The 27,285-nt window shown below is 50.7% G+C and overlaps 11 protein-coding genes across 11 annotated transcripts; 3 read left to right on the forward strand and 8 right to left on the reverse strand.

The window, feature by feature from the left end:
- Positions 1-156: 156 nt before the first annotated feature.
- HETIRDRAFT_420130 (uncharacterized protein) lies at positions 157-1,801 on the forward strand (the record flags this gene model as incomplete). The annotated part of the gene is made up of 5 exons (XM_009550920.1): positions 157-259; positions 337-899; positions 933-1,058; positions 1,114-1,342; positions 1,455-1,801. The coding sequence occupies 5 exons, from the start codon at positions 157-159 to the stop codon at positions 1,799-1,801; spliced, it is 1,368 nt and encodes a 455-aa protein (XP_009549215.1).
- A 488-nt stretch (positions 1,802-2,289) lies between these two features.
- On the reverse strand, positions 2,290-2,607 carry HETIRDRAFT_453475 (uncharacterized protein; the record flags this gene model as incomplete). The annotated part of the gene is made up of 1 exon (XM_009550921.1): positions 2,290-2,607. The coding sequence occupies one exon, from the start codon at positions 2,605-2,607 to the stop codon at positions 2,290-2,292; it is 318 nt and encodes a 105-aa protein (XP_009549216.1).
- A 54-nt stretch (positions 2,608-2,661) lies between these two features.
- On the reverse strand, positions 2,662-4,566 carry HETIRDRAFT_453476 (uncharacterized protein; the record flags this gene model as incomplete). Its single annotated transcript, XM_009550922.1, has 2 exons — positions 2,662-3,158; positions 3,273-4,566. 2 exons carry the CDS (start codon positions 4,564-4,566, stop codon positions 2,662-2,664), a joined length of 1,791 nt encoding a protein of 596 aa, XP_009549217.1.
- Positions 4,567-5,915: 1,349 nt separating this feature from the next.
- Positions 5,916-7,355, reverse strand: HETIRDRAFT_453478 (uncharacterized protein; the record flags this gene model as incomplete). Its single annotated transcript, XM_009550923.1, has 1 exon — positions 5,916-7,355. The coding sequence occupies one exon, from the start codon at positions 7,353-7,355 to the stop codon at positions 5,916-5,918; it is 1,440 nt and encodes a 479-aa protein (XP_009549218.1).
- A 54-nt stretch (positions 7,356-7,409) lies between these two features.
- On the reverse strand, positions 7,410-8,665 carry HETIRDRAFT_453479 (uncharacterized protein; the record flags this gene model as incomplete). Its single annotated transcript, XM_009550924.1, has 4 exons — positions 7,410-7,569; positions 7,636-7,661; positions 7,773-8,593; positions 8,647-8,665. 4 exons carry the CDS (start codon positions 8,663-8,665, stop codon positions 7,410-7,412), a joined length of 1,026 nt encoding a protein of 341 aa, XP_009549219.1.
- Positions 8,666-8,818: 153 nt separating this feature from the next.
- On the reverse strand, positions 8,819-9,211 carry HETIRDRAFT_324422 (uncharacterized protein; the record flags this gene model as incomplete). The annotated part of the gene is made up of 1 exon (XM_009550925.1): positions 8,819-9,211. A coding segment is annotated over one exon (393 nt), but the record flags the coding sequence as incomplete, so codon positions are not given.
- Positions 9,212-13,778: 4,567 nt separating this feature from the next.
- On the forward strand, positions 13,779-14,117 carry HETIRDRAFT_104268 (uncharacterized protein; the record flags this gene model as incomplete). The annotated part of the gene is made up of 1 exon (XM_009550926.1): positions 13,779-14,117. The coding sequence occupies one exon, from the start codon at positions 13,779-13,781 to the stop codon at positions 14,115-14,117; it is 339 nt and encodes a 112-aa protein (XP_009549221.1).
- A 4,645-nt stretch (positions 14,118-18,762) lies between these two features.
- HETIRDRAFT_445771 (uncharacterized protein) lies at positions 18,763-20,221 on the reverse strand. Its single transcript, XM_009550927.1, has 6 exons — positions 20,049-20,221; positions 19,805-20,000; positions 19,510-19,749; positions 19,344-19,457; positions 19,048-19,157; positions 18,763-18,982 (listed from the first exon to the last, which is right to left on the reverse strand). Exons 3-6 carry the CDS (start codon positions 19,533-19,535, stop codon positions 18,930-18,932), a joined length of 303 nt encoding a protein of 100 aa, XP_009549222.1. The 5' UTR covers positions 19,536-19,749; positions 19,805-20,000; positions 20,049-20,221; the 3' UTR covers positions 18,763-18,929.
- HETIRDRAFT_428685 (uncharacterized protein) lies at positions 20,058-21,268 on the forward strand (the record flags this gene model as incomplete). Its single annotated transcript, XM_009550928.1, has 4 exons — positions 20,058-20,343; positions 20,395-20,515; positions 20,583-20,703; positions 20,753-21,268. 4 exons carry the CDS (start codon positions 20,058-20,060, stop codon positions 21,266-21,268), a joined length of 1,044 nt encoding a protein of 347 aa, XP_009549223.1.
- A 61-nt stretch (positions 21,269-21,329) lies between these two features.
- HETIRDRAFT_441108 (uncharacterized protein) lies at positions 21,330-22,714 on the reverse strand. The gene is made up of 8 exons (XM_009550929.1): positions 22,543-22,714; positions 22,449-22,487; positions 22,301-22,394; positions 22,115-22,248; positions 21,949-22,062; positions 21,821-21,895; positions 21,689-21,765; positions 21,330-21,629 (listed from the first exon to the last, which is right to left on the reverse strand). The coding sequence occupies exons 1-8, from the start codon at positions 22,638-22,640 to the stop codon at positions 21,529-21,531; spliced, it is 732 nt and encodes a 243-aa protein (XP_009549224.1). The 5' UTR covers positions 22,641-22,714; the 3' UTR covers positions 21,330-21,528.
- Positions 22,715-23,048: 334 nt separating this feature from the next.
- HETIRDRAFT_387140 (uncharacterized protein) lies at positions 23,049-26,939 on the reverse strand. Its single transcript, XM_009550930.1, has 23 exons — positions 26,858-26,939; positions 26,683-26,771; positions 26,571-26,593; positions 26,475-26,497; positions 26,377-26,383; positions 26,245-26,282; positions 25,902-26,124; positions 25,751-25,788; positions 25,454-25,632; positions 25,040-25,111; positions 24,810-24,937; positions 24,536-24,734; positions 24,317-24,463; positions 24,206-24,259; positions 24,070-24,142; positions 23,964-24,008; positions 23,863-23,904; positions 23,751-23,809; positions 23,667-23,685; positions 23,474-23,610; positions 23,408-23,416; positions 23,313-23,347; positions 23,049-23,264 (listed from the first exon to the last, which is right to left on the reverse strand). The coding sequence occupies exons 2-23, from the start codon at positions 26,737-26,739 to the stop codon at positions 23,261-23,263; spliced, it is 1,611 nt and encodes a 536-aa protein (XP_009549225.1). The 5' UTR covers positions 26,740-26,771; positions 26,858-26,939; the 3' UTR covers positions 23,049-23,260.
- Between the last annotated feature and the right edge of the window lie 346 nt (positions 26,940-27,285).

Genomic DNA, 27,285 nt, shown 5'->3' on the forward strand with positions numbered 1-27,285 from the left:
TCGGCAAGGAGCGGTGGCGCGTATCGCAGTTACTGCCGCGCGCAGTGGCTCGTGGCTTTGTCAGGTGACCACAATCACGTGCCGATCGTTGATTCTCCAGTGACCAAGTCCCTCATCGCCGCTTGCCTACTGCTCAATTCCTTCGTCTCTTCCGACATGTCCGCCCTCCTCTCCGCCCTGAAGACGAAGCTCGGCGAGTATATGCTCTCCCTTCCGGATGGCGCCGCTGAATACGAGGACTACGAGGCCTGGGCGCAAGGTTTCGCCAAGTGAGTGGTAAGTCGGCTCCTTTCTCTTTTCCCTGCTGCCCGCTGACGTCTTTTCAGGCTGTTTTAGATCGCTCAGCGCGTGGGCAAGACCTTCCCGAACTCGCCGACTGGATCGCCGAGGCCAAGCGTGGCCTCGACCACATGGCCACCGATGACTGGCTGGCCTGGGAAACGCGTATCCTACCCCAACGGGCGGCGCGTTTTGCAACGCAGCAACAGCGACAAGTGGCTGAAGCACAGGCCCTGGAGGAGGAATCAGCACGGGTCGCTATTGCCGAACGCGAGGCTGAGGAGGCTGAGGCGGCGCGGGCTGCTGCTGCCCTGCATGTCGCTGAAGATGATCGTCAGCGGCGCCGGGAGGCCTTGGTGGAGGCCATGTTCGATGGATTGATGGATCCGGAAGAGGGGGACCGTCAAATAGCTGTCCTAGAAGCAGAGTCCGTCCTTCCCTTCCCCCTTTTTCTTCGCTCTCCCTCTCCTTCCGCTCCCGTTGCGTCCTCTTCCCATCCCGCTCCTTCCGTCGATGCCGCCTTGGTCTCAACAACCGCGGCTCTGAATCGCATGAGTGTGGACCTGACCGCTCCGATCGCTCCGATCGAATCTCAAGGGAAGCGCGCTGCCGCTGTCGTCGTCGAGTTTGCTCGCCAGTGAACTCCGCCTCAGGGTCGGGTGATTGCTCCTCTCAGTCCTGGAACGGGTCGCATGTCGACTGTTTGGTCGCCCGTGGAGAGGAATGGTGCTGGGAAGGTGATGCACGATCCCCCAGGTTTGATGCCTGGAGATGTACTCGTAAGTCCCCTCCCTTTTGCCGCCTCTCATCGCTTGCTGATCTTCCTTCTTCCAGGCCGACTACGCCTGCCAAAGGTGCGCGACCGAGTTTACCACCGTGGCCTTTTGGTGCTACACGAGGTCCGGCCTAGTTTTGTGTACGAAGTGCTCCAGGGAGCAGAAAGGCTGTAGCTTCCAACCCGGGTGGGTGCCGAACAAGGGAAAGTCCAAGGGGAAAGGGAAGTCGAAAGCGAAGGTGGCCGAAAAGTCGGGGGAGCTGGAACCATCGCGCCCGACCAAGAAGTGTAAGGTCGAGGTACTCGTCCCCGAATGATCTGTCGGCGAGAGTATCGCGCAGACCAGAGGTGAGTACCAGTTCGATTAGTGCTGGGATGGGAGCTCATCGGGTTATCTCAGGTGTGCGGGCTCGGAAGCCTGTCCAACGCCTTCCCACCACCACCACCCGTGCCATTCCCTCCTCCTCCCGTTCCCGTTCTGTCGCCGTCCCCGCCCTGTCCGACTCGTCTCGTTTGTCGCCAATCGTTGCGCAAGGCATCGTGTCCGATCTTTGGTACCGGATCGCTGTGGCGGAGGGTACACGGGCTTCGTTGGTGCAGTCGATCAAGATGTGGCAGGCGGAGTTGGAGTTGCTCGAGGTACGGGCGGGTCCGTCTACGTCTTCGGACGTCGTCTTGGTCGAGGATTCGTCGGCGGCGGAGGATTCGGATATGTCTGTGTTGGGCGATTTTGTACCCGATGAGTAGAATAGTTTCGGCGGTTCTATAGTATAGTAAAATGTAATATAGCAGTAAAGGGACTGTCCTGTTCTGAATGAGACGTTCGGCTTAGACCAGAGGCGTCGTTTCAGGAAATCGGTCGGTGAAATGACTGTGTGTGAATGTAGTTGTAAGCGAAGCGTTCGGCGGAAGTGAGGAAAATAAATTGGAATATTAGGGGAAGCCTCAGTATGTCATTATAGGCATAAAACCCTATGGTTTTGCGCAAATCGGAAGAAGTCTTCAATGCGACTTGGTACTTGAAGGAATGATGGGAAAATGATGGGCCGAATATTTGGTCGGTGATCGGTGGGTGGCAACAGTACTAAAAGATGTGGAAATGATTGGGTGTCAGTCCATGTCTGTGACAAATAAACGAAATACGGAATGGGTATATCTGTGAATCCTCCTCCCTACTGAAATCGTGACTGTCCCCAGTCACCGACCAAAGAGAGCGAAGGGTGGGAGGGTGGGATCTAGTCGGAGGTCGCCGAAGCCATGTCATTGTCCTCCGCCGATCGGACTGAGCTGGTGTCGGTATCTTCATCGGTATTGTCGTCTTCGGCGTCGTCGTCTCTTGATCGGGAATCTTCCATGGCCTGAAGGCGTTCTTGTGAGATGTTGAGGAGGGCTTCAAGGTCGGCGAGCTTCAGAGACCTGTGGGCAAAATAAGGAATAACGCGGAATGCTGCCACTGGCCTATCAAAGACCAATCCGTCGAGTTCGGCCAAAATATACGCTCCTCCCCGATTCCTAGAAATCACCAGCAACGGTCCCAAGTACCATGGTCGCATCTTCCGATTGAGCGCCTTTTCTATGGCTGTGTTACGCATCAGGACAAGCGAGCCTCAGTGGAAATTGAAGTCGTGAAGTGTGGCCGAATGCTGTTGTTCAAATCGGATGGCGGCCTGGACACGGGCGTCGACAACTGAGCTGCGAAGGTGGGTGAGGTCTGATTGGCGTTTCTGCAAGGCTATGGCTCGTCGGGCGATGAGGTCGGTGGTGCTAAGGGTTGTGGTCGGCGGTGGCAGGAGGTAGGTGGCTTCGGCGATGTCGAGGGGCAGGAGGGAATGGGTTCCGGTCGCTGCGAAGTATGGTGTGCAACCCATTCGGCGCCGAACAGTAATGCGATCAGCCCAGAATACGAAATGAGTTGCACGATTCCACTTGGCCTGGTCTCCATCGACGGCTTTGAACAGAGCCTGCCGAACGTCGAAGTGAGGTCGTTTGGCGATGCCGTTGGCGCGGGAATTGTAGCCCGAAATGCGGATGTGCCAAACGTGGTACTTTTTCGCTAACTGGTCAAGTGCCTTGACGAATGCTGGTCCGTTGTCGGAGACGATCTCTACCAGTGTTCCCCATCAGCACAGGATATCCTCGAAGATCCAGTTGGCGAGTGCGGAGCTTGTTTTGCGTCGCAGCATTTGGAATTCGGGGTAGTGCGATACCGAACAGCAACCTTGAACAAGATACTTGAAACCACCAGTGGTCGGCATGTGCATGGTGTCCATATACATCTTCGCGAAGAGTGATGCAGGCGTGGCGACGGTTGGGGGAATGAGGACATTGCGAGTCTGGCGAATCTGGCAAAGGTGACAGGTCCGAACAAACCAGGAAATATCTTGCCTCATGTGCGGCCACCAGAAGCGTTTGGCGACCAAGGCGGTCGTGGCGTAGAATCCCTTGTGAGCGACATCGTCGTGGGCAGCAGTGAGAATTGCGATTCGACTGGAGCGTGCTGCAATAATCTTGTGTCGGCCGTGCGAGTCTTTTCTCCATAGCTTGTCGGCTGCGATGAAGAACTCAGTGCAATATTGCAGGAAGGTGGCATATTCGGAGTCAGAGAGAGAAGGGGGCCGAACCAATGTTCGGTGCCAGTCTCTGACCAACCATAGGCGTTCTTCGGCTTCCAAAGCTTTTTGCAATCTTGGAATATCCGAATAGTCGATGGCTGGCTCTTCGTCAGCTGAGTCGGCGTCGGTCGGGTGGTCGTCTATGAGTGAGGAGGTGAAGATGGCGGTTGTAGAGGCCGATATGGAGGATGGGAATGTGTTGTTGATCAGATGGAGGAAGCCGTAGAGATTGTCGATCCAGTCGTCAAAGTCGTCTTCGGGTTCGGGTCGATCAGAGGGTTGTGGTGGTTGTCGGGAGAGTCCATCGGGGCCGTGAGAGGTGCCGGGGACGTGGACGAGTGTGAAATGGAAGGTGAGGATGGAGACAATCCACTGATTGATGCTGGCGCTGGGTTCGAGATCCGGGTTAGTGAGCATGCCCTTGATGTAGCATGCATCTACTTCGACTATCAGGTTCCGAACGCCAATGAGGTACATCTTGAGCGATTGGAGGGCGCGAAAGAGGCCGTAGAGTTCGAGCTTGGGTTGGGAGAATCGCGATTCGCGGTCGTTAAGGGTGATGGAGCCAAATCGGGCATAGTACCAAACCCGAGGATTGTCGAGCGCACATTGACAAAGATGGAAGCCGACTGCGATTTGGGAAGTGTCGACGGCGAGGATGACGTTGGCTGCCGACCCATAGTCGATCGGCTGAAGGGCTGGCGATTCGAGAAGCGCTGACCGAAGGTCGTCCTGGGCCACTATCTGGTCTGGGCCGAACACGAATGGAAAATCTTTGCGTGTTAACATTGTCAGTGCATGCGCCCTGTGTGCAAAATTCTGAATGAAGATCCAAACGACACCGATCGTCCCCAAGAATGCCCGAACATCGGAGAGATCCCTGCACGGTCCCCACTTCATAATCGATTCTACCCTAGACCCGTTGGGCAATCTTCCTTCGTACGTACAGCGATGGCCGACCACCGTGATTTCGGCTGCGCAGAGTGTCGCCTTGTGCCCCAAAAATGTTCCTCCGCTATACTTCATCCGCTAAACCACCCGATTGAGGCCTTGAAAGTGCTCCCACACAAATCGTCGTATGCCGGAGTTGTCAGGATGCGTCTTGAAGCCTCCGTTCGGAAGTTTGTATCGGGTCGGTGGGCCCCAAATCGGGACATCGTCGATGAAAGGAATGGTGGTGTCTGGGATCTCTGGCTGGAGGATGTGGGTGACGTCATCGTGGAAGATCGGGACCGAATTTGTCCATCCCATGGGTAGGGTGATGAGTCGGTGGGCCCCGAACGGGGTCTGGAATGTGGTGAAGTCGTGAGATGATTTGGCGAGCCCTTGTTTGTTGTATTCAACATAAAGATCCAGAATGCCACCGCAAGCGTGAGCTGCAAACTGTTCAGCGATCTGATCGGTATATGGGGGCACACCTGAATGCTGGATGGTGATGGTGTTCAGGGGTTCGAGGCTGTGAACGATTCGGAGTTTGGTCCCAGTGGAAGTGCTATTTGTCTTCTTGACAACTGTAAACCAGCACGATCGGTAGGACGAATTCGACGGCTCATAGACTCCAGCAGCGATCTTGGTTTTGATAAGTCGGCACACTTCGTCGTAGATGCCTGGTGGAATCGGAATGTTGCGCTGAACCCAGGGCTTGTGCTCGACTACCGGCATATTGACTGGTGGGAAGAAGTCCTCACGGAAACGTCCGCGTTCCGAATCGTCCCATGCGAATCCCATCTCTTGTAGACACATGAAATGGTGCATGAGCTGTCGTTCGGCGGGCCAAAGGAAGTCGTCCGAGTGGACTTTGTCGATGAGGTCGCGTCGTTCGGCTGTGTATCTGCCAGTCGGCGTGAAGGGTGGGGGGTTTGGTGTCAGCGCCGGAAGGGTAGCGAGAGGGTCACCAAGGATGTTCCGAACGATTCAGAACTTTTCGGGGAGGTCGGCCAAGACTGGTCGTGTTTTCTGAGCGACCGGTTTGTACTTGTGCTTGGCAGCGAAGATGGCAACCGGGTCGGCGATATTAGTGGAATGGAAAGAACCGGGGACGACTGAGGAAAATAAGGACGACATATCGGAATCGAGATTGTTTTTGAGATGATTTTCGGGCCCCAAATCGGAGGCCATAATGTATTTGAGACAGAGATCGCGACAAGAGGGAGATGGAGAATGGAAATCTGAGGATGCTTTGATAAGTGGGAAATTGGGGGTATCATGATCGGTGGAAATGATCAGTGCAACTTCTCCTTGATCTTGGATCAATTCATCAAGTCGCAAAAACTCGCTTGTCTTCGGTGAAGGACTCGAGGGGGTCCTCGTCTGATCGTCGGAATGGTGGCTCGTCGTCCCATGTTCGGGTCGCTGATGGTGATCATCTGGTCTTCGTTTGAATAATTTTTGACGATACTTTCAGTGAGGATGTCGAAGGGCCGACCGAGGAGAACGTCGTAGGCTGGGTTCCGAATGATGTGGACTTGGAGGTACAGGGTGATGTCGCCGGTGAGGAATGGAACGTTGCGTGCCAGGCCCAAGGATCGGTCGATTTCGCCATTCGCCGACTGCATATTGAGGACAATTTTGGGGTCGTAGATGAGCGCCAGTTCGTTGCAAATGCCTTCCGACATGGCGATGACTTGTGAACCCGGATTGATGATGCATTTGACTTCCTGTTGGTGATCGACGAGGGGAACAATGGACCTTAGGGCTGAAGACTCTTTAGCGACTATCAACGGCTGAGGAACCTGACCAGGCTGTAGACTCTTCAGATATGTTTCGTACGTGTCGGGGATGATGATTGCGCCAGGTGGAGGTGTTTCAGGCTGATGCAGGACATTGACGAAGGAGGAGACGGTCGGTCGAGTCGGTGGTTCGAGATCGTCAATGGCGTAGGGTAGATCGGCATCTTGGTAGAAGGTCCGAACATTGCTGGCGTCTTTGGTAGGTGATCGGCGTGCCGACGTGGCTTCCCTGACCTGCGAACGGACTTCGGCGGAGAGGGAGAGCAGTTCGCGCTGGGTAAGCGTCACCTGAGTGGCCATCGCCCTGTTGTAGACCTCGGCTGCTACCTTCTTGTCGTAGATCGGCGCCGTAGTCTTGTAGGCCGGAGCGTCCTTCTTAGCCGATGGTATCTTCGCCGGGGCTCCTATGTTGCGTTCGTGCGGTGGTGCATAGGTGGCGTCCTGGGCTTTGGCGTATGGGTGGATCGGAGCATCGTCCTTGGCTGGTACCGGGGGCGGTCGCTGAGTCGGGGTGGTTGGTCGGGGCTCGGGTTCGGGAGTTTTGGTCCTCACTCGTCGTTTGGGAGCTGGTGATGGGGTAGGCGCCGATCGTCCTGTCTGCGCCATTTCGCATGCCCTTGCGCCCCGTGTTCGGAGCGCGAATAGTTCGCGTTCGAGGCTTGCGATTTGCTGGACGTCGGTGAGTTGGTAAGTTGGGGTGACATCTAGCAATGAGGGTGAATCGTGATGGGAGGCTATCGTCATCAGGTGAGTCGGCGCCGCGTTTACCGTAAACATCATCTGTCCGGTCGCCAACTGGCCTGGATTCCTGCGGTGCCATTCGTCAACTCGGTCCTTCAGATTACTACCCGTGATTTCTCTGGGTACGAATGCCCCACTTGACAATACAACCTTCCCCTCGATATTCCTCTTGCATTTGCTGATCCGAATGTATTCGGTGACCTCGGGACAGGCGCGCATGAAGTGTTTGGGATTGCCGCAGAACATGCAGTTGTCGCCGCCTTGTCCTGGTTGTCAGGATGGTCGATCGGCTGGCCTGGACATCCCCTGAGCTGCAATGGCTTTGACGAAGGTGTCGGTGAGCCGTTCGAACATGGTCGCCAGGTCTTTGGCCTTGATCGTGTTGGTGGGTGGCACGGCGGGGGCTGCTCGAGAGATGTCGGTAGACATAGTGCTGTAGGTGGATGTGGTGCCGTGCAAGACAAATCAGGCCGCGTCGTGGATGTCCTGGAGGTTGTACGGGTTGTCTGGGAAATGATCGGGGAACTTGAGTTGTAGCCGTTGAGAGATTCTTGCCCATAGCTCCGGTTGGAATCCTCTAGTGAAGGCGCGTCCTTGTTCGGCGACCGAGATTCATGCCTTGCTGAGGAGGAATACCATGATCACCAGAAATCGCCGATGATAGTCGCCGAGTTCACTGAGAGACAAGATGCCGACCCTGCTCGTTTCGCCGACTAGCTTGTCCATATCTGATACCGACCATTTGCGCTCTTCCTCCGATCCGGGGTATAGTTTGTAGACCTCTTCGCAGAACTCCTTAAATGTCTTCGTGGTGTCGGTGAAAGTGGTGAGCGATTCCCAAAGCTCACAGGTGTCAACGTCCAGGAATCGGCAAGCGTGTTTCTTCCTTTCCTGCTCGTCTTCTACCGCAGACCGAACAAAGTGGAAGTCCAGATCGGCGAAATATCGTCTCAATTCGCAGGGTTGATGGGGGTCAAAGGTCGGAGCCGTCCGATCTCCATGAGCGGGCATGGATGGAGTTGCCATAGCGAGAAAGTCAAAGGTGGGGGAGAAGGTATTGTTTGCTAAGGTGATTGGGGATGGAGTCGCTGGTTCGAAGGAGCGTTCTAGCGAAGTCGGTTGGATGGTCGGCGTCCAGAAGACGGGGCTGCGTGGGATTAACGGAGAGATGGAATCGTGGAGAGATGGGATAGGAGACGGGGGTGATTGTTCTAAGAGCGCAAGGTTGAGGATGGGGGAAATCGGCGGGAGTAGCGATCGGTTCAGTGACGAAGGTGGGGTTAAGAAGAAAGTGGAGTCAGGTGGTGGCGAGAGCGATGGCGAGGATTCAAGATCAAGATAGTGATGGTGGGATAGATGCTCCAGGACTATATCGGCGTCTCCGAACAAACTTCGGTCGGCAGATGTTTCCTGAGTATTGAAGCTGCCGATAACTGTTTGTCGTTCTTCACGCTCCGCTGTTGGTTGGGACGAGCGACGTAGATTCCTTGAGGTAATTTTGAATACTAACCCCTCGCGGTGGGCTCCATAATGATATGCTAGAGGTGGCTCTAAGTGCTGAGCACAACACTAAAACAACCTCTATTGCAGGGGTGCTGGAGCTAGTATCTAATACACAAGGAATTGTTAGTGATGACTTTAGAAATTGAAGGCGTACTGAGAAGCAATCGGGGAGGGTGAGATTATAGCGCCCGAACGGTTTCGGGACTGCGCCGAACACCGACCGAATGTTCGGTCGGTCGTGTCGGCGATGCGGTCGGTAACGAGAAGGTAGTGTCGCGACCGACAACTACGTGCTTCAAGAGCCACACGGGACTCTGACAATATACGAGGGAGGACGGGGGTACGAGCGAAGAGACGAGTACGGACACGAATGAGGCCGAACGACGAGGATGACAAGTTTTCGGAGGTTGACAAAGACGATTTCGATGGTTGAGACGAATGCGAATGAGCTCTGAACTGTGGGGTGCGAAAGCTGGTTTATTCCAGAGTTGTATGTAGGTTTTTATAGTAAACAGCGCCCCTAAGTAAAATATCGAACCTGAAATGAGAGTAGATGTCGAATGGGCGCCAAGCCTTAGCAATCAGAGAAGATAAGAAGGTAGGTGAGATGTCCATATGGGTTCCGAAGGTGATAAGGTAAAAGGTAATCAGTGATGTCAAAATCCCGAACATTCGGGATCCGTCGCCCGAGTGTAGGTAGCAGGAACAGGCGTTGGAGAACCAATGAAAAATAAAGGAGAGGTATCGTACGACCAGGGTGGCCAAGCAATGGTGCAAGATCGCGTTTGACCGACCATGCAGAAGTCGGGAAGATAAGCGATAAGGACTGACCGACTCACGGAGGACATCGGCCGATACGGAATACTGGCTCCGATCTCGTACACACCTATCGTAACACTCCTGTGCGGTCATGGTAAGCATGTGAAGTGTGGGCGAAATGACCCAAGTGCTGCCGAATCGTCCTTCGGTGGCTTGTCGTCGGTCGGGTAGGGACCGACCGTGTTCGGTAAAAGTCAGCGTCTTCGGTACTTGTCTAGCGCTGTTCGGTATCTCCCCAAAGCTTCCCGAATACCTCCCTCGGACCCTAGCGCGGGTGCATGCTCATCAACGGCTACCAAGGACCCTATGATTACTAGGGAGTATTAACTGTGGAGCAAGAAAGGGGGTAAGGAAGTTGAGGAACTCCTTCCCCCACTAGGGTCCGAAATGACCTTAAACTACCCATCGTCCGCAACGACGTAAAACTAGGTTTGTCCCTCAAGACGTTAAACTGTACGACCTTGTCCGAAAGAGACGTTAAACTACCCCACGTCCGGAATGACGTCTAAACTATCGGACCTGCATGTCTTAAAACTGTGAAAAGATAAGAAGGCAGGGGAAGTACCTGACCATCTGTCCTGGTTCAAATGATGGTACAAATCAAGGACAACAGCGGGCATAATTCCACGTACGACCTCCGGCGGAACTCTTCTACATCCTTGCTGTCAAGGAGTTAATTTGACAGATGCACTGAGCGTCCCATTTGGATCCTCAGTTTTACAGGGTTTTTTCCGCATTAGGGAACCCTCTACATGACAAATATCTACTCGTAGGTGTCGACAAGCCGGCTCTTCGCCTTGGTACAGCGAAGTGCCCATACATAACCGGTTGCAAGTCCGAGTCAAGAAATTATGATGCATAACTCGTTAAGTGAACCCTCACAGTCAAGGTCTGACTGGTGTTTTGGGACGTCCCACTTTGGATCTCCCATTTTACAGGATCGTTTCTGCATTAGGGGATCCTATAGCTGGCGCATGAGATAAGTAGAGTCCTGGCCACCTCCGCTTACACAAGTTTCCTCCAAGGAATGCGAGGCCATAAAATCACATCCAGAACGATGTAAAACTACCAAAGGCTTGGTTTGCAATGACTATAAACTACTAGGGTTCGCAATGACGTTAAACTAGTCTTCATTCGAAATGACAGAAAACTACCATCATTCAAGATGACGTAAAACTACCATTGACCCAAGGAGCGTGGTTGCATTCTGGTGAAGTGCGGATTTTCGGGAGGATCCGTGTCACAGAACCCTGCCTGTAAGAGGTTGAAGCGCTTCGATATTCACTCGCTTTTCGGTAAAAGAATATTGGGTCAACTTGGTTCAAATCCAAGCGAGGGGTCTGGGGACATGGAAGAGCAAGCATCTCTTCACGGTGCGCTCAGTCTAGTCTTGGAGTCGAAGTACAAGAAATTCCGCTCCAAGACCTAGTCAGGAGGCAACTAGGACACGTGCCTCAAGTCGAAGATCTAGTAGGAAGGGACTAGATCATGCGACTCTCGTCTGGCCCACATAGCGGAAGAACGACAAGAGCGGGCCACTCATACGGAGAAGTCTATTCCGCCAATCGTCTGCAATGACGATAAACTACGCAGCGTCCGGGATGACGTTAAACTAAGCATTGTTTTTCCACAATATTTGTGGCAAAACAGCGTCCGAAATGACGTTAAACTACCGTCCCTCGACCCTAGGGATTGTTCGAGGCCATTTTTGGTACGAAAATGGCATCGACGTCCGCAATGACGATAAACTACAGGCATCCGAGACGATGTAAAACTACTGTCCCTTCGTTCTAGGGATCGTGGGCTGCGCCTGAATGTGGCGACACCCATAGTCCAGAATGACTTTAAACTACTTGCTCCTCGCCAAGAAGAGGAGTTGTGATTGTTGACCAGGACCTTGGTCACCAATCAGTCTGCGATGATGGTAAACTACTTGTCCCTTCAAGTATAGGGATTGTGCATGGCGATCTTGACAAGATACCGTGCATCCGCGATGACATTAAACTAGTGCCCCTGCACCTAGGGGTTGTCATTGATGTCTATGCCCCTAGACACCAATGCGTCCGCAATGACGGTAAACTATTTGCTCCTTACCGTATAGGAGTTGTGGATTGACCGCCATGCTGTCAATCGGTCCGCAATGACACTAAACTATGATGCTCCTTACCGAACAGGAGTTGTGGTTGTTGACCATGACCTTGGTCATCAACCGTCCGAAACGACGATAAACTACTCGTCCCTTTCAGTATAGGGATCATCATCAACGTCGTCCTTGACGAGAACGATGCTGATAACGTCCGAAATGACAATAAAATACCTTCATCCTCGGAAGGAAAAGCCTATCGTGACTCGAGGGATATAGTCAGACGATAGCTCGCCTAAAGCACGGCGTTAAACTGCAAGTCGCCTACCTCACGGCGTTAAACTGAGCGGCCTCCTAATATTGAGGCGTTACAAGTTATCCGGTTTGATATAGTATAAACCGTTCCCATCATGCCTCAGTGGAAATCTGCGGGATAAAGTCTGGTCTAGGGCCCTATGCACACAACCAATGGAAATTCCGGCGTGCAGAAACATCTTTCCCCACAGATGTTCCATGTTGATAATGAAGAAGGTCCGAAACGACCTAGAAGTAAACTACTAGGCAGCGCAGGGCGCCTTAATAACATCCGAAACGATGTAAAACTACTGTCGTCCGCAACAACATAAAACTAGGTCTTTGTCCGCAACGACGATAAACTACGAAGCGTCCGGCAAGACGTTTAAACTGCTATTGTGGATATATCTCGCAACCCGAACAACATATCAGCTGTGGTCTTGAGATCCATTTGTGCATGTGAACGGGCCGATTTGGAGAAGGAGTCAGACTCCTCCTTGCTCCTCACGGCGCCCTTCTAGTCTAATTCTCTTCACATCCTTGCCTCGAACCCAACACTACACGTGGTATTCCCCACCATAGGCCCACGTTTGTGACAAACAAACTCTGGACGCCGTAAACTGCCTCACCGGAGATGAGTCCACCGTATGGGGACAATACTGCTTGGGATTTGGCTAGCAACCTCACCGGAGATGAGCTCACCATATGGGATACTGCTTGGGATGACGATAGGGTAGCTTGGAGAAGTAGGCCTAAGCCTTGGTTAAGCGATCAACCTACTTGTCCATGGGCACACTTCGTCGTCAAGAGGAACTAACAAGTCATGAGGATAGAATGACTATCCTGGAAACACTGAGGTTTGGCCCTCGGAGAAGGAAGAAGAAGAACCTGATGACACGAAATGGAACCCACAAGCTAGAGTTTCTATATATCCACACACCACTTGCATGCATATGCCTTTCTTGATGCTGTTCCAGAGGAGGCTGGAGTAAGACCGCGAAGAGATTTACCCACGGCAAAATAATCCTTACGGGTGAAGGAAGAACATCCTAGTGGCCCAGGGCTTGGATACCCCTGCGTTATGGCCGAGAAACAAACAGCTCAACGGAGATGGAAAACTCCTAGAGGATCAAACGACATAAGTCGGTCTTCCTCCCAGAAAACGAAGTCGTGTCCCGGAAGTCGCATCCGGAGACCAGTTTTTGGATCAAGGAAGCAAATCGTATATGGAGTGGTGATGAAGCACAAGGCGCTGTCCTACCAGGCGAATATGACGTAGAAAGGGGGTATTGTTATGATCACGTTCTGTCAGGCCTTAACGGCGGTTTATTCCAACACGATCATCACAAATATCAAGTGGCCTCACAAGGTGAGGCGTACAACAAGGTACAGATAATAACCTTGGTCATCCACTCCCAACGGATCACCTTATCGTTGGTCGAGTATCACGAGCCATATTGCGACGGGCATAGAATGCTGCCTTACAAACTACTCACATGATGGGCATTGAGCTCCTAGTCTTTCCTGGCCGGAAGGAGACGAATGGAAAAGCACAAGAGTAGTCGTTATTGAGAAAGACAACTCAGAGAATACCTACGGATACATATATGGTATTCTCACGCCCTGTTTCCTAAAGTAGTATAAAAGGCCCATAGAGTAGGCTGAGGTTCTTCAGTCTATTCTCTTCATTCTGGTACTGTCTTCCTATAGTACCCTTCGTTCTCCTGTATCTTCACATACAGGACCCTCCATTGCTACATCGCAATACATCTCTGGCTCCTGTGCTACACGTACAGTCGAGACCATCATTCCACACATCCTCCTCGAGTGACCTAGGGAAGAACCTCCTACTCTTGGGGTTACCGAACGAGCAGTTCATAATAGGTGCAAAAGAGTATGTTGCACAGGTTCTTGAAGGGCCTCTAAAGGATTTTTTCAACAGGATGGAGCAGCAGCAGATACGTCTCATGCTTGTTGTCAAAGATGGAGCACCAGCCCACACAAGCTGCCTCGCAAAATCTGCTCGGTTGAAACTGGGCATCACACCCCTAACACATCCTCCATCTTCACCCGATCTTAACCCTATCGAGCCATTATGGCTGCTGCTCAAAAACCGTATTGCTGATACTCCAGGTGCCAGTAATTCTCTTGAGAACCTATGGTTAACAGCACAGCATGCATGGGAAGAAATTACAGAGGAGGAGATTCAGAGACATACTGGGAAGATGTTAAAGAGAGTTGCACAAGTTCAGGCAGCAAAAGGCTGGCATACAAAATTCTAACTACTGTATTGTATAAAAGACATTCCTAGCTCTTCATAAAGACTATCAAATTGTCGATCCATTTACAATTGCTCTCAAGAGACAGTCAGAAACTAGGAGACATGTTATGTCATAGTCACCTGTTCAAACACTTTTCATGGGCATGAGTGCATACTCTATGATTAGAGGTGTAGTAATAGTAGAGAAACCATAGAAGTAGGTTAGTTGATATTTTCCGAAAATCCATATGATAAATTAGCTTTAATTAGCTCTAATTAGATCTTATAATTTCAGGATTAAAAAGAGGGTAAGCTAAAAATCCTTAATGGTAATTGGTAAAAATATAGCTATATTTATGCTTAACTGTTGTTAATTTAATATGAAGCTTTTCCCTGATGTACCCTCTATCTATATCCTAATACCTGGTAGGACAATAAGCCATATGTGTTTTATTGCCATCTATATACAATCTGCTTTCTTGATCCAAGTAATGTATCGACTAGATGCATTTTCTGGATATGACTTTGTTTTCTAGAAGGAAGATCAACTTATATTGTTTGATCCTCTAGAATTTTTCCATTTCCATTAAGCTGTTTGTGTTAGGAACATGTCCAAACATGTGATTGGCATGTGACATAGTGGCATCCTCAGGGTTAATTACTACATATATGTGTTGGCATCAACACTTACCAATGACTCATTCACAAGCTTCAGCTTGAACATTTACATATGACTGTCATGACAAGGCCCTGATCGGTTCCTGTTTCCTTAATGATGTGGACAGACATTTGATATGGTTACCATATATGGTTACAGTAGCAATATCGCGGAGGTCAAACTATAGCTGTGGATTATGAAGGAACAATTGCCAATTGTACTTACAGTCTTGAAGCACAGACCTTATGTCTATCCCACCCTAAATAGACTGTATGTATAAATAGCTAAGCTGAGCTTCTTAGAAGCCTTAGCTTGTTCACTTTGTATATATCTCAATATCTGCATTGCACCCGGCGTCTGGCCCCTTCAGCCCACACTTTGTGATCTCTGCCAGATCCATAGAACCATACTCAGCTGACAAAGCACTGGACTCGTCTCAATGCTCTTATCATCCTCTACTGCCTATAATGTATCAAGGGCTCGCTGCTTATTAAGTCATCCATTAGGATCCCTCCAAAGTCATCTGTTGCATTGGAGAAGACTTGTTCGTACCAGATGAACAATGACACCTCATTAACCAGCATCTCCTCTATTTATTTGAGGACAAGATCAATAGTGATCAAGAATTCCTGAATCAAGCCCAAAGATGAGCGGTTATCTTCATACGTTGGGCCGTCACTATTACAGTTAACCCAGGGAACCCTTCTTAGTGCATAGAGTGTATGTGACAAGCCTAGTGGCTTAACAGTTTGTTTGTGGACTATTGGAGCTAACCAGGCTCCTCATTGGTAAGATGTTTTTCCTTTACTTACTTGATTTGTTATAGGGTGCTCCTGGTCTCTTAAGCTAGGTTGTCTAAACCAGTTTGGTCTAGTATAGTGTTTAGAAAGATGTAAAAATATGATTGGTGGAGGGATAAGTAAAAACTCATTAATGTGGATTTATATTTGTGTCATTATTTTCTTCTTCTTCCTTTTCTGAGGGTTAAACCTTAGTGTTTCTAGGATAGTCATTCTATCCTCATGATTGCCATGCCAGAGGGGTCCACAAACAAGTATATCTGGAAAACCACCCCCTTGTATTAAGCTCTAATTAGCTATAATTAATGCTCTATTATACTAAATTATGAAAGATTAGGATTAGACATTTTTAGCTTACCCCCCCTCTAAACCTGTTCTAATTAGACATAATTTTCCTAAATTAGGAATTATTAGGATTCATTATAACTTGAAATTTCGGAAAAATCATAATAAATCAAGCATCACAGTTCTCATAGCCTTCTTATACAGTCATGTCTATTAGAGCACTAGTTAAATACCTAAACACAGAATATACCTTATAACAAACTTGTCTTTTGCCAGAGTTGAACCAACAACCTCATGTATGCAAGCATCCAGGACAGATGCTCTAAGCCACTAAGCCACAAGGTCTAATATACAAACTTGGTAATCAAAATAAGTAGACATAATATAGGCAACCTCAATATCTCAAATTTTATTCAACATTTATCTTTCCTCTATCTAATAAATAAACAGGTCAATAAATACCCAAAAAGTCAGGTCTTTTAGGATTTAGTTTAAACACCAGCTAAGAAGATAATAAACTAATGGGAAATAAATAATACACTTTATATAGGGTAAAAACAAATTATGGCACTTACACAATTTGGATTTAGAATGTGTAAAACTATGATTGAGTGTCATATTTAATAGAAATCTACTAGTATAGGCAATGCTACCTGAATTTGCAAATTTGATCAAAAACATGATAATAAATAATTGAGGTCCAATAAGAGAGAGGGGTTTTCCAAATAGCCACTAGTGAGGTAGAGGATGGGGACAAGAGTATATGTATGGCATGCCTATATATAAATAAGCACAAGATTGTTGGAGGTGATCTTAATATGCTTAGTGCATATATTTTCTATATAGCAGGCAAATATATTATTCTGGCACCATATACCAACATGACTGTCTTTTCCACAGCCTAATAGCTAGAGGAAAACACCAAGTTTGAGCATCTTTTGTATAATAAGGCGATGAACAATATAAATAGTGCTAAAAATTGTAATATCAATAGTGATGATGATTGTGTGCTACACAAGACAGTATTAACCACTGTACTAATAGACAAGGTCTACAAGGCTGCATATAGCATATCCCTAAGCCCAACCCACATGTTGTGTCCTATAATGACCAGTAGCAGGCATTGGCTAACAATGACAACTTTAATGATCTTGTGTGCAAGGCCAAGGTACCTAGGTCTTCATAGCCTCTTGTGGCAGCTGCCAAGCTGCCAACAAAGTGGCTGGGGGCATCAATGCACATTTTTCTCTTTCTATATCCCTTGTAAAGGCAGCTGGAAAGTCAGCAAAAGAGCTACAAAATAATGATATAGGCATATATAAAGGAGAGTAATGTGCTAAAATAGTATAGAATGTGCCACATCTTTACCTTCTTATTAATAGAGCAGTAGTACTTACTATTTCCTACTGCTAATTAAAGACTTCTTAGTATAGAATTAGCACTAATATCATGAAATTAGAAACCAACCCAATGCTCACAATGTGTCGCTCCTAATTAGGAAATTAGACACTTTTAGATGCTATTAACACTTTTAGATACTTTTAGACACTATTAGATATAATCCGGAGCTAATACAAGGGGGTAGTTTTCTAAATGTAGGTTAGTTCACCCACACTTCATGTACTTACCATGACCGCACAAGAGTGTTACAATAAATGTTTACGAGATTGGAGCCAGTATTCCGTATTGGCCGATATCCTCTGTGAGTTGGTCGGTCCTTATTGCTTATCTTCCTAACTTCTACATGGTTAGTCAAACACAATCTTGCACTATTACCTAGCTACCTTGGTCATATGTTATGTCTTTTTTATTTTCATTGGCTTGCCAATGCTTGTTCCTGCTACCTACACTTGGGCGATGGATCCCGAATGTTTGGGATTTTGACATTACTGATTACCTTTTACCTTATTAACTTTGGAACCCATATGGACATCTCACCTACCTTCTTCTCTTCTCTGATTGCTAGGGCTTGGCACCCATTTAACATCTACTCTTATTTTGTGTTTGGTATTTTACTTAGGGGCTCAGTTTACTATAAAAACCTACATACAACTCTGGAATAAAACAGCCTTTGCACCCCACAGTTCAGAGCTTATTTGCACTCATCTCAACCATTGAAATCATCTTTGTTGACTCCTAAAACTTGTCATCCTCATTGTTTGGCCTCATTCATGTTCATACTCATCTCTTCACTTATACCCCTCATCCCCCCCCCCCCCCCTTCGTATATTGTCAGAGTCCCATGTGGCTTTTGAAGCATGTAGCTGTCGGCTGTGACACTACCTTCTCATTACCGACCAAATTGCCAACACAACCGACCAAATGTTCAGTCAGTGTTCAGTGCAGTCCCAAAACCATTTAGGTGCTATAATCCCACACTCCTCACTGCTTGCCAGTACACCATCAATTTCTAAAGTCATCACTAACAATTCCTTGTGTATTAGATACTAGCTCTAGCACCCCTTGCATTAGAGGTTGTTTTAGTGTTGCACTTGGCACTCAGAGCCACCTCTAGGGTATCACCGTAGCACAATCTATGCCTTTTCTATCCCCAACTCACTGATAATCATCAAATATCACTTATTGACAACTCAACAAGCTTTTGTCTCATAATGATCACTAAGCATCATGGCAAATGTAACACCATGTGATGTAGTTGTGGTTGCTTGACATCTCTTGCCAATGGTGCTTGATTGATGACAATTGCTGACAATTGCTGACAAGAGACCACCTGCCAATTATGGACAATTGCCAGCAATTGTGGTGTTTATATGAAATTTGCCAGTAATTGTTACAGAATATTATATATTGCTGACCAGACCCTAAAAAGTTCGATTTTTGCCCGAGAAAACCCTTCATACCCTCGACTGACTTTTGACTGGGCTTTAGATTCGAGTTTGTAATGTTGTTAGAAGTTCAGACATGACCAAGTCAAAATACGACGCTGTTCAATCAACCATATAGGAAACTGCGAGGCAATGTGCATCTGTGAACCACTGGAGCGAAGTTCCGGTCGGCCTTGTGATATGGAACAATCTCTGTAGTGACTATGATCCCCCAAAACTCATATTACATGATAACGACCCGACATCTATTCCTCGGCCAGCGCCAACGCCTGCTCCAGATCGTCGTCGTCTACCAGGACTGTTGGTAGCAGTGCAGTTCCGTAGTAAAGACGCTGTGCAACAATGACTGCAAAAAATACTCACGACACACTGAACTGAACCCAACGGCACTCTCACTAAAATCAATCGACAGCTGAAATATTGCACAAACTTTGAATTGCAATGGCGACCCTTGCAAGAAGAAATATACCATCCTGGGCGAATACGGTTCAATGACATGGCGACCTGCAAACGCTCTGCGCCACCTACTTGAATGAATCTCCCCCAACCCAGCCTAGCAGAGTGGACGTTTGGAATCCGTACAGAGATTTCTGCTGCAATTACTACAGCCGTCCCGAGTCAACAAACGATTTCGGCCGAGTGGACAGAGGGCGACGTACCTAATCATCTGCGGGATGGGCAACGTGCTCTCCAGACCAAGAGCGACATAGCCCATGAGTGTCACGAACAGCTCCATGCGACCAAATATGAGCGTCAAGATGGTGAGGCAGATGCTGCAGCCGTGCTTTCAGGAGACCGCACAGCGACGCAGAAGATACAACTCACATATAGCCGGCCAGAAACCCCCACATGCTGATATAAGACGTACCTGCGCTACGATCATGAGTAGCGACTGCACCAAGAGCGCGAACTCGAATTGGTTTTCAAGCCAGAAGAAGCATCGGGTGATATTGGCAAGCAGCCTGCCATTTGTATCAGACTAACGACACGGAGTTCTTGAGCGAAACAAGGCCCACAATACAGCACATATATCGCGAGAAAAGCCTGTCGAGTCAGGTCGAATCTCTGTGCATCGCACACGTCAGACTTTGATGGAGCTGCATCACTTCTAGGGACTCACTTTTTGCGTACAATGGACACAGCCTGGTCAGCGTAGACTAGAGGTGGTCCTACGGCCATGCCTATCGACGCCAAGGTCGATATCCATGTGAGGGGGATTTCTATTGAATGAGGAGGCTCGCGAGGCTTCCGGCAGGTGAGCTATCAAGCAGGTTGCAGTAGAGCACTCCAGTTGGTGCCGACTTCTGGGAACCACTCTACCCACATGGATGAACATCGATGTACGTTGGAAAGAGAATACTGACTCGTCGAAGATGACCAGCCTAGTGACGAAGGATTCCTGGCTCATCAGCCAAGGTCAAGACGGAGATGGCATCCCAGAGGTGATTGGGGGTTTCACGGTACCGAACCCGTTGCACATCTTCACGGACATCTCCAACTACGAGCGGTGTGGAGTCTTCCCCATGGTTTACTCTTGCAACGGCCCAGTCGTAGTCGAGAAATGCATTCAGCGCCGGTTATCCACTCTCGCCCAAGGTCTAGACCTTGTCAGTCATGACCTCAATGTCATCGTGTACGCGGGCGTGGACGGCATGATTGGTTTGTCCATTCGACACCCGTTTCGCTTGCCAATGCCAACATTTTACACAGGTCACCTCAACCTGTTCATCGCGGGGGTCCTGCACCGGGACCCGTCTGTCGGCAACTTACTGATCGACCCGAACCCAGGCGTGCGCACCGACGAGCAGATTTTCAACAATAATTGTTTGCGGTACGTGAGTGGTACGTGTGCGTATATTCCCAGTGCGATTTTATCGATACTTATTCACGATCTCTAGTCTCGACAAATTTGAATTCCTGAAGACTATTGGTCACCTGAAACGATGCTATGGCTATCTCATTGATAGCGATCTTGCTATTCGTTGGAAGGACCAGCGCGAAGCCGCGAGACATCGATCGGTAAGTGTCCCGATGTATGAAGATCATGTTGCAGCTAATGGCGACATAGGGTACCCTCCCATTCATGTCTCACCGACTCCTTGAATCCTGGGACAGCCGGCCTTTGCACACAGCCATCGACGATCTCGAATCTTTCGTTTGGATCGTTCTTTGGTCTGCCCTGAAGACTATCAAATCTCCGACGTTCCGTGAGCTTGATTGGCTCACCCGAATATCGGACGACGATATCCAGGTAGTGGCCGCCTTTAAGATGACCATCATGATCCTGATCTCAAAGCCTCGCACTGAGCTCTCCCCGGAGCTTAAACCTTTCCATCCCCTCTTCAAACGTTGGTTTTCGATTGCCTTGGATGCGCAGGACAAGCTCGATGAACTCATTGCGAGCGCAACAATCAAGGCTGTGCCGACAATTGACTTGGATACTCTTCTGTGCGACAAGGCCAAGTCTGTGCATTTCATCCAGGAGGTAGAGGAACTGTGTTTTGGATACTATCAGCAGTATCTCAAGGGGGGAACAGAGTTTCTGCAGGGTCGTGGAATGTACGGTGACTTGGAAAAGGCGTGAGGGCGGTGATTCATGCCGTCTAAAGTTCACACTATCTGTGCTCAAGTTCCAACTTTAGATTGTAGTTTGTAATGTTATTAGAAGTTCAGACATGACCAAGTCAAAACACGACGCTGTTCAATCAACCATATAGGAAACTGCGAGGCAATGTGCATCTGTGAACCACTGGAGCGAAGTTCCGGTTGGCCTTGTGATATGGAACAATCTCTGTAGTGACTATGATCCCCCAAAACTCATATTACATGATAACGACCCGACATCTATTCCTCGGCCAGCGCCAACGCCTGCTCCAGATCGTCGTCGTCTACCAGGACTGTTGGTGGTGGTGCAGCTCCATAATAAAGACGCTGCGCAACAATGACTACAAAAAATACGAGCTGAGTATCACGACACACTGGATTAACACCCGACGGCGCTCACCAAAATCGATCGACAGCTGAAATATTGCACAAACTTTGAATTGCAATGGCGACCCTTGCAAGAAGAAATATACCATCCTGGGCGAATACGATTCAATGACATGGCGACCTGCAAACGCTCTGCGCCACCTACTTGAATGAATCTCCCCCAACCCAGCCTAGTAGAGTGGACGTTCGGAATCCGTACAGAGACTTCTGCTTGAAATTACTACAACCGCCCCGAGTCAACAAACGCTGCCAAGTTAATAGAGGGTGACGTACCTAATCATCTGCGGGATGGGCAACGTGCTCTCCAGACCAAGAGCGACATAGCCCATGAGTGTCACGAACAGCTCCATGCGACCGAATATGAGCGTCAAGATGGTGAGGCAGATGCTGCAGCCGTGCTTTCAGGAGACCGCACAGCGACGCAGAAGATACAACTCACATATAGCCGGCCAGAAACTCCACATGCTGGGAAAAGGTGTTCCACTGCCAGAAGGAAAACGGGCGCGTAGAAGAACCGAGGTTCTCAGGACTAAGACGCGGGCGGTAAAGTATGCAGATATACAACAGCGCCAGCTGATGCCATTGAGCGCACTCTCAGATACGGAAGAGCAAATATAAGACGTACCTGCGCTACGATCATGAGTAGCGACTGCATCAAGAGCGCGAACTCGAATTGGTTTCCTAGCCAGAAGAAGCATCGAGTGATATTGGCAAGCAGTCTGCCATCTGTATCAGACTAACGACACGGAGTTCTTGAGCGAAACAAGGCCCACAATACAGCACATATATCGCGAGAAAAGCCTGTCGAGTCTCTGTGCATCGCACACGTCAGACTTTGATGGGGTTACACCACTTCCAGGGACTCACTTTTTGCGTACAATGGACACAGCCTGGTCAGCGTAGACCAGAGGTGGTCCTACGGCCATTCCTATCGACGCCAAGGTCGATACCCATGTGGAAGGCATTTCTATTGAGTGAGGAGGCTCGCGAGGCTTCCGGCAGGTGAGCTATTGAACAGGTTGCAGTAGAGCTCTCCAGTACGCGCCCAGCGCTGAGCAGCGCTCGGCACAGCAGCGCACGTGCACGTGTCGATGACCTCACATGCGAGCGCGTAGACATCGCGTAGACCGTTGAGCAGAACCCAAACCACGAATGTCCAAGATTTTGGAACACACGTCCTTTCGCATGAGCAGCTCTGGTGTAGCAGCGACGAATCTTTGAACAGCTCCCTTTGGTCCCGCTGTGAGCTCTACGGTGTATGCGCAAGAGCGGCCGCTGCGTGAACTAAAAAAGAGCTCAGGGAATCGAACGGCTTCCAACAAGTGCGCCGCTGCTCGAGGGATCTTCTTTGGACTGCGACACCACGGGCACCAGAAAACAACAACAACATCAGATTCAACATATCCTTGTACCACACATGTCGCGAGGATCTACAAACCAGCCTGCACGATTATTATCAAGACAAATTCCGTAAAGTAATTCTATGTCTAATCCATCATCGGTCAGTCAACCACAGCAGAGAGAGAGAAAAGTCGCGCTCGTCCACGGCGCGTATGTATCAGTTACTCGGTCAGTGAAACGCAAATCAGCTGGAAACGCGGATCAGATCAGACCCCGCAGACATTCAATGGACTCACCAAGCTGGGACCGTCAGCGGGATCCTGACCGTGGTCTGCCAGTGTGAGTTACGGTGGTCAGCTATGCACAGGACACGACGTCGATCCCAACTTACAGCAAGACCCTGTCGCGCGATCGTGCATCAGAAGCCGCGCACGAACCACATTAGAAGCCCACGCACCGAAAGGCTCGTCTCCTTGTACTTCACACTCATGTCCGCAGCGGTCAGGCGCATGGCCTCGATGGCCTCGTCCAGCGTGACGCTGTACACGCCGTCCGCCGCCATCGAGAGCTGCGCCGCGGTAACAGCCTTCACAGCTTCACAGATGGATCAGCACGCATCCCAGACGGCAAATCACGGCCCATCATCTCACCTCCTAGGCTGTTGCGCTCCTGGAACCCCAACACAGCTGTCAGCGCGAATCTCCGCTGTCGCAGGGAACAGAACAGAAGCTCACGATGCAAGGGACTTGCACGAGACCGTCGATAGGGTCGCACGTCAAGCCCAGGTTATGTTCTTTGCCCGTTTCAGAGAGGGACCCGACATGGAAGAGGGGCCGGAAGACGCACCGATCCCAATCTCTGCAGCCTGCAGGACAGTTTCTGGGGACGCTATGCATCGAAGGAGTCAGCGTCCACGATCGAGGGGCACATCAGAAGAAGGAAGTTACCGCCCATGCATGCTGCAAATCCTGCACTCGCCATAGAGCACGCCACTGAGTGTGAACCCCGTCAGAATCTCACACAAATCCCACCCGCCAGGTAACCCGTGCGTACCTCCGACCTCCGCCTGACATCCGCCCTCGGCAGCAGAAATCGTACTGCCTCGTTTGAACAACATTCCGATCGCCTACCACACGCGAACGCATCTGTGAGAGTCCCAGGACTGATTCCACGAAAGAAGAAGACTGACAGAGGCTGTCAGCAAGAACGTAACGACCGATTTTTCCGGGTCGTCGCTGACGAACTGTCAACCCGACATCATCGTCAATCCAGCAACGATAGGGTCGCAAGGGAGACGGACCTCCACAATATACTTCAACACCGCAGGAATGACGCCCGCAGCCCCATTGGTGGGCGACGTGACAATCCGCCCGCCGCTAGCATTCACCTCGTTAACAGCGATCGCGTAGCATGACAGGAAATCCATTGCCGGGATCATTGTCTTGCGCTAAACCCCCCAAAACAAAAGCGAAAAGCAATGAGTTCGCATCATTGGTCGGTGCAATGGAGAGGATCTCACGGGCGGCTCAGGCAACACCGGATGGTCGAGCTGCCCGACAACCCTGGTTGCCCGCGCCTGTTTCCGCTCCAACACCCTCTTTTCAGCGCCCGTACTCGGCGGTTGCGTGTTCAAGGCATCAGGCGCATCTATGGACCCCACGGGCATCGCCCCGCCCTCGATAGCGGGAAAATGCGGTATCGAAAGACCTGGATAAAACCTGCACCGAGAGACCGCGGAGCGCGCCTTTGTTAATCCCGACGGGGGACACAGAGGCAGCAGGCGCTCCGCTCACCCTCGCATGAGGCGTCTGTAGAGCATCGGAGCCCTCCTCCGCAATCCCAGTCGTCCGGGGAGCGTCGTCTCCGTCGAGTGCACGCCGGTGCGAATGCAATTGTCCATGACACCCCAAATGCGCATTAGCTGCTCGTCCACGCACATTAATCAGCCATCGACCCGACCGTCAATCCGTGGATATACAAATAGCGCATGCATGCGTATTATGGACTAGCGCGACGGACTAACCTTGCTGTGAATTTCCTCATCGGAGAGCCCAAACGAGCGCTCATTATCAAATACGATCTGAGCAATCGTCATCTAAAATTGCACAAAGGCGAGGCATCAGCGAACGAACCAACGGGGCGCTGAACCTGGACAATCGAAAACTGCCAACGTCTGATGGATTGACAGGAAAAGCCGCAAATTTTAGGGGGCAGAGGAACGGGCACCCAAAGGAAGACGTCAACCTGGCATCTTCCCATCGAGTCACACTTCTTTCTCAATAAAGCAGAAGTTTAATTCCGCCCTCCCAAAATACCGCGGAGACGATGTCTGGGGCCGAAACGGGCGTCCGCACCCAGACCTGGACCCTCTTTCTCGCAGGGACTCATAGGCCCGCAGCACGCAGCCGTACAGAGGCAGCGAATGACGGAAACTTACGTTGTGCTTCCTCGTCAACGCCAGAAGGCTGTCACCCGACTTGAAGGGATATAGGGGCAGCTCGTCTTCGGGCGCGGGCTTGCCATCCTGAGGTGGCTCCGCGAGGCTGTGTGACTGGTGAAGGCGGGCGTTGTGCACGACGCTCTTGTCGACGCCCTTGTAGAACAGATTCTCATCGACTGCGCACGCGCGAATCAAGGGCGGAAGAGAGCCAACGGCAAGTCAGAGAGGATGATCCCCGGCTCGACATGACGGAAGAACAGAGCGTGGGCTCCAGAGCGACAATGCTGCACGCACCCTTCGTCTTGTCGTTGACCACGAAGCCGCCTCCCACGCTGTACACACACGCAAGCCGCCTCCCATAAGCGCCCGAATAAAAAGTATGATCGGAGGCCGGTGCCACGGTATCGTACCACGAGGCGACGGGGCAGGTAAGAGAAACACGCACCTAAAGTATTCGTTCGTCGCGAGCAAGTCGCCATGCTCGTCGAAGCAGGAGAAGCGCATGCCGTTCGGATGCGTCTTGAGGACCTGGTCCCACCGCCAGAGCATATCCTTGTCCATGTCGTAGTGGATGCGGTGCTTCCCGCCGAGCATGAGAGTCTTGTTTTCCAAAATGGCGGCATAGCGCGCGGGAATCGAGCCGGTGTCGATGGTCTCCGGATCTGAGCCTGTGCATCGAGCCGCATTGGCGACATGAAGACATCACAGAGACGGTTTTAGCGAGACGAGGGGCGTCGGTGACGACGCTCTCGCCCCGATCGAGGCGACCGATGAAGCAAACTGCGCACCTTCGAGTCCCAGGAGGATCGCCTGCGGTGTATGATGCCTAGACCGAGGAGTGACGAAAAAGAGAGACCGACAGGGATCAGTCCTCGTGCGTCAGAGAAGCCAGCCTCCGGGTGTGCTGGTAGGTGACGTACCCTTTCCCTAGCAACCGCAAACGTCCATTGCGACGTCAAGGAGGAATGAAATCAGAAGTCCGGGGGTGCATTTCGTGTGTCTGGACTGAATCGCTCACCTGTCGCCGCGAGCGATCCGTATCTGCAATTAAAGGGGGAATCATGAATGAAATCGAACGGGGCCCAGAGCGGGGAAGCGGCTTCGGTGCACGCACAGAACAATCTTGACTGTCTTGACCTGCGGCAAATTGGACAGAGCGTGTCAGGAATATCCGGGGGCCGGGATGCGCCGGGACATTCGAGGGTGGAATGCGGACTGGGACCGACCTTGTGAAGCAAATCGAGCTCGAGCAGATCATTGATGAAGATCTTTCCCGCTCGCATGGGTCCTACGGTGTGAGAGCTGCTTGGTCCGACTGTGCCACGCACCGGAGCACGAGCGAGGATCGCAGCGGTCCGTGAGCCCAAACGCGCTCTCGGGGCGAAGTGGCGGGGGACTCACCGCCGATGCTGAAGAGGTCGAATGTGGAGATGACCGCGTGCTCTGGCCTGTCGTACTCTGCCAGCGACGGGTGCTCGGGTGATTTGGCTGCTGCGACATGCGACTCATCTTCGGAGCTGGACAGGGACGGGATGGATGTCGTCGGTGCGCGCGGGGCGAGTGATGTGGACAGCTGGGCACGATGGGACGGGATCGCAGGGCTGAGGACGTGGCTGGGGCTGGTACGGGCCACGGGCAGACGGAAGGAGCGGGCCAAGTCTGGGAGACGGAGGGCCGTGGCCACGGTGCGTGTGGACAACATCGCTCGCGAGCACAGACCGAGGATCGAGTCTGGACGAGGGAGAGGCTGGCCTTACGTACACGGACGTCCGGCCTCGACGAGGACACACAGGAAAGGGAACGCGAAGGTTGGGCGGGGAACATCGTCG

This window comes from Heterobasidion irregulare, assembly GCF_000320585.1.
Source record: "Heterobasidion irregulare TC 32-1 unplaced genomic scaffold scaffold_08, whole genome shotgun sequence".
Taxonomy (NCBI): Eukaryota; Fungi; Basidiomycota; class Agaricomycetes; order Russulales; family Bondarzewiaceae; genus Heterobasidion; species Heterobasidion irregulare.

Bases quoted from the DNA above. Each gene is read 5' to 3' on its own strand.
- HETIRDRAFT_445771 (XM_009550927.1), bottom strand. From the start codon at position 19,535: ATGTGGGGGTTTCTGGCCGGCTATAT. The intron at 19,158-19,343 runs GTACGTCGCCCT...GTATTCGCCCAG, and splicing joins CCCATCCCGCAGATGATTAG to GATGGTATATTTCTTCTTGC. The intron at 18,983-19,047 runs GTGAGTATTTTT...TGCTACCAACAG, and splicing joins TGGGTTCAGTTCAGTGTGTC to TCCTGGTAGACGACGACGAT.
- HETIRDRAFT_387140 (XM_009550930.1), bottom strand. From the start codon at position 26,739: ATGCGAGCGGGAAAGATCTTCATCAATGATCTGCTCGAGCTCGATTTG. The intron at 26,594-26,682 runs GTCGGTCCCAGT...AATTTGCCGCAG, and splicing joins AGCTCGATTTGCTTCACAAG to GTCAAGACAGTCAAGATTGT. The intron at 26,498-26,570 runs GTGCGTGCACCG...CTTTAATTGCAG, and splicing joins AAGACAGTCAAGATTGTTCT to ATACGGATCGCTCGCGGCGA.
- HETIRDRAFT_441108 (XM_009550929.1), bottom strand. From the start codon at position 22,640: ATGCCTTCCACATGGGTATCGACCTTGGCGTCGATAGGAATGGCCGTA. The intron at 22,395-22,448 runs GTGGGCCTTGTT...TACAGATGGCAG, and splicing joins CGCGATATATGTGCTGTATT to ACTGCTTGCCAATATCACTC. The intron at 21,896-21,948 runs GTACGTCACCCT...GGGCGGTTGTAG, and splicing joins CCCATCCCGCAGATGATTAG to TAATTTCAAGCAGAAGTCTC.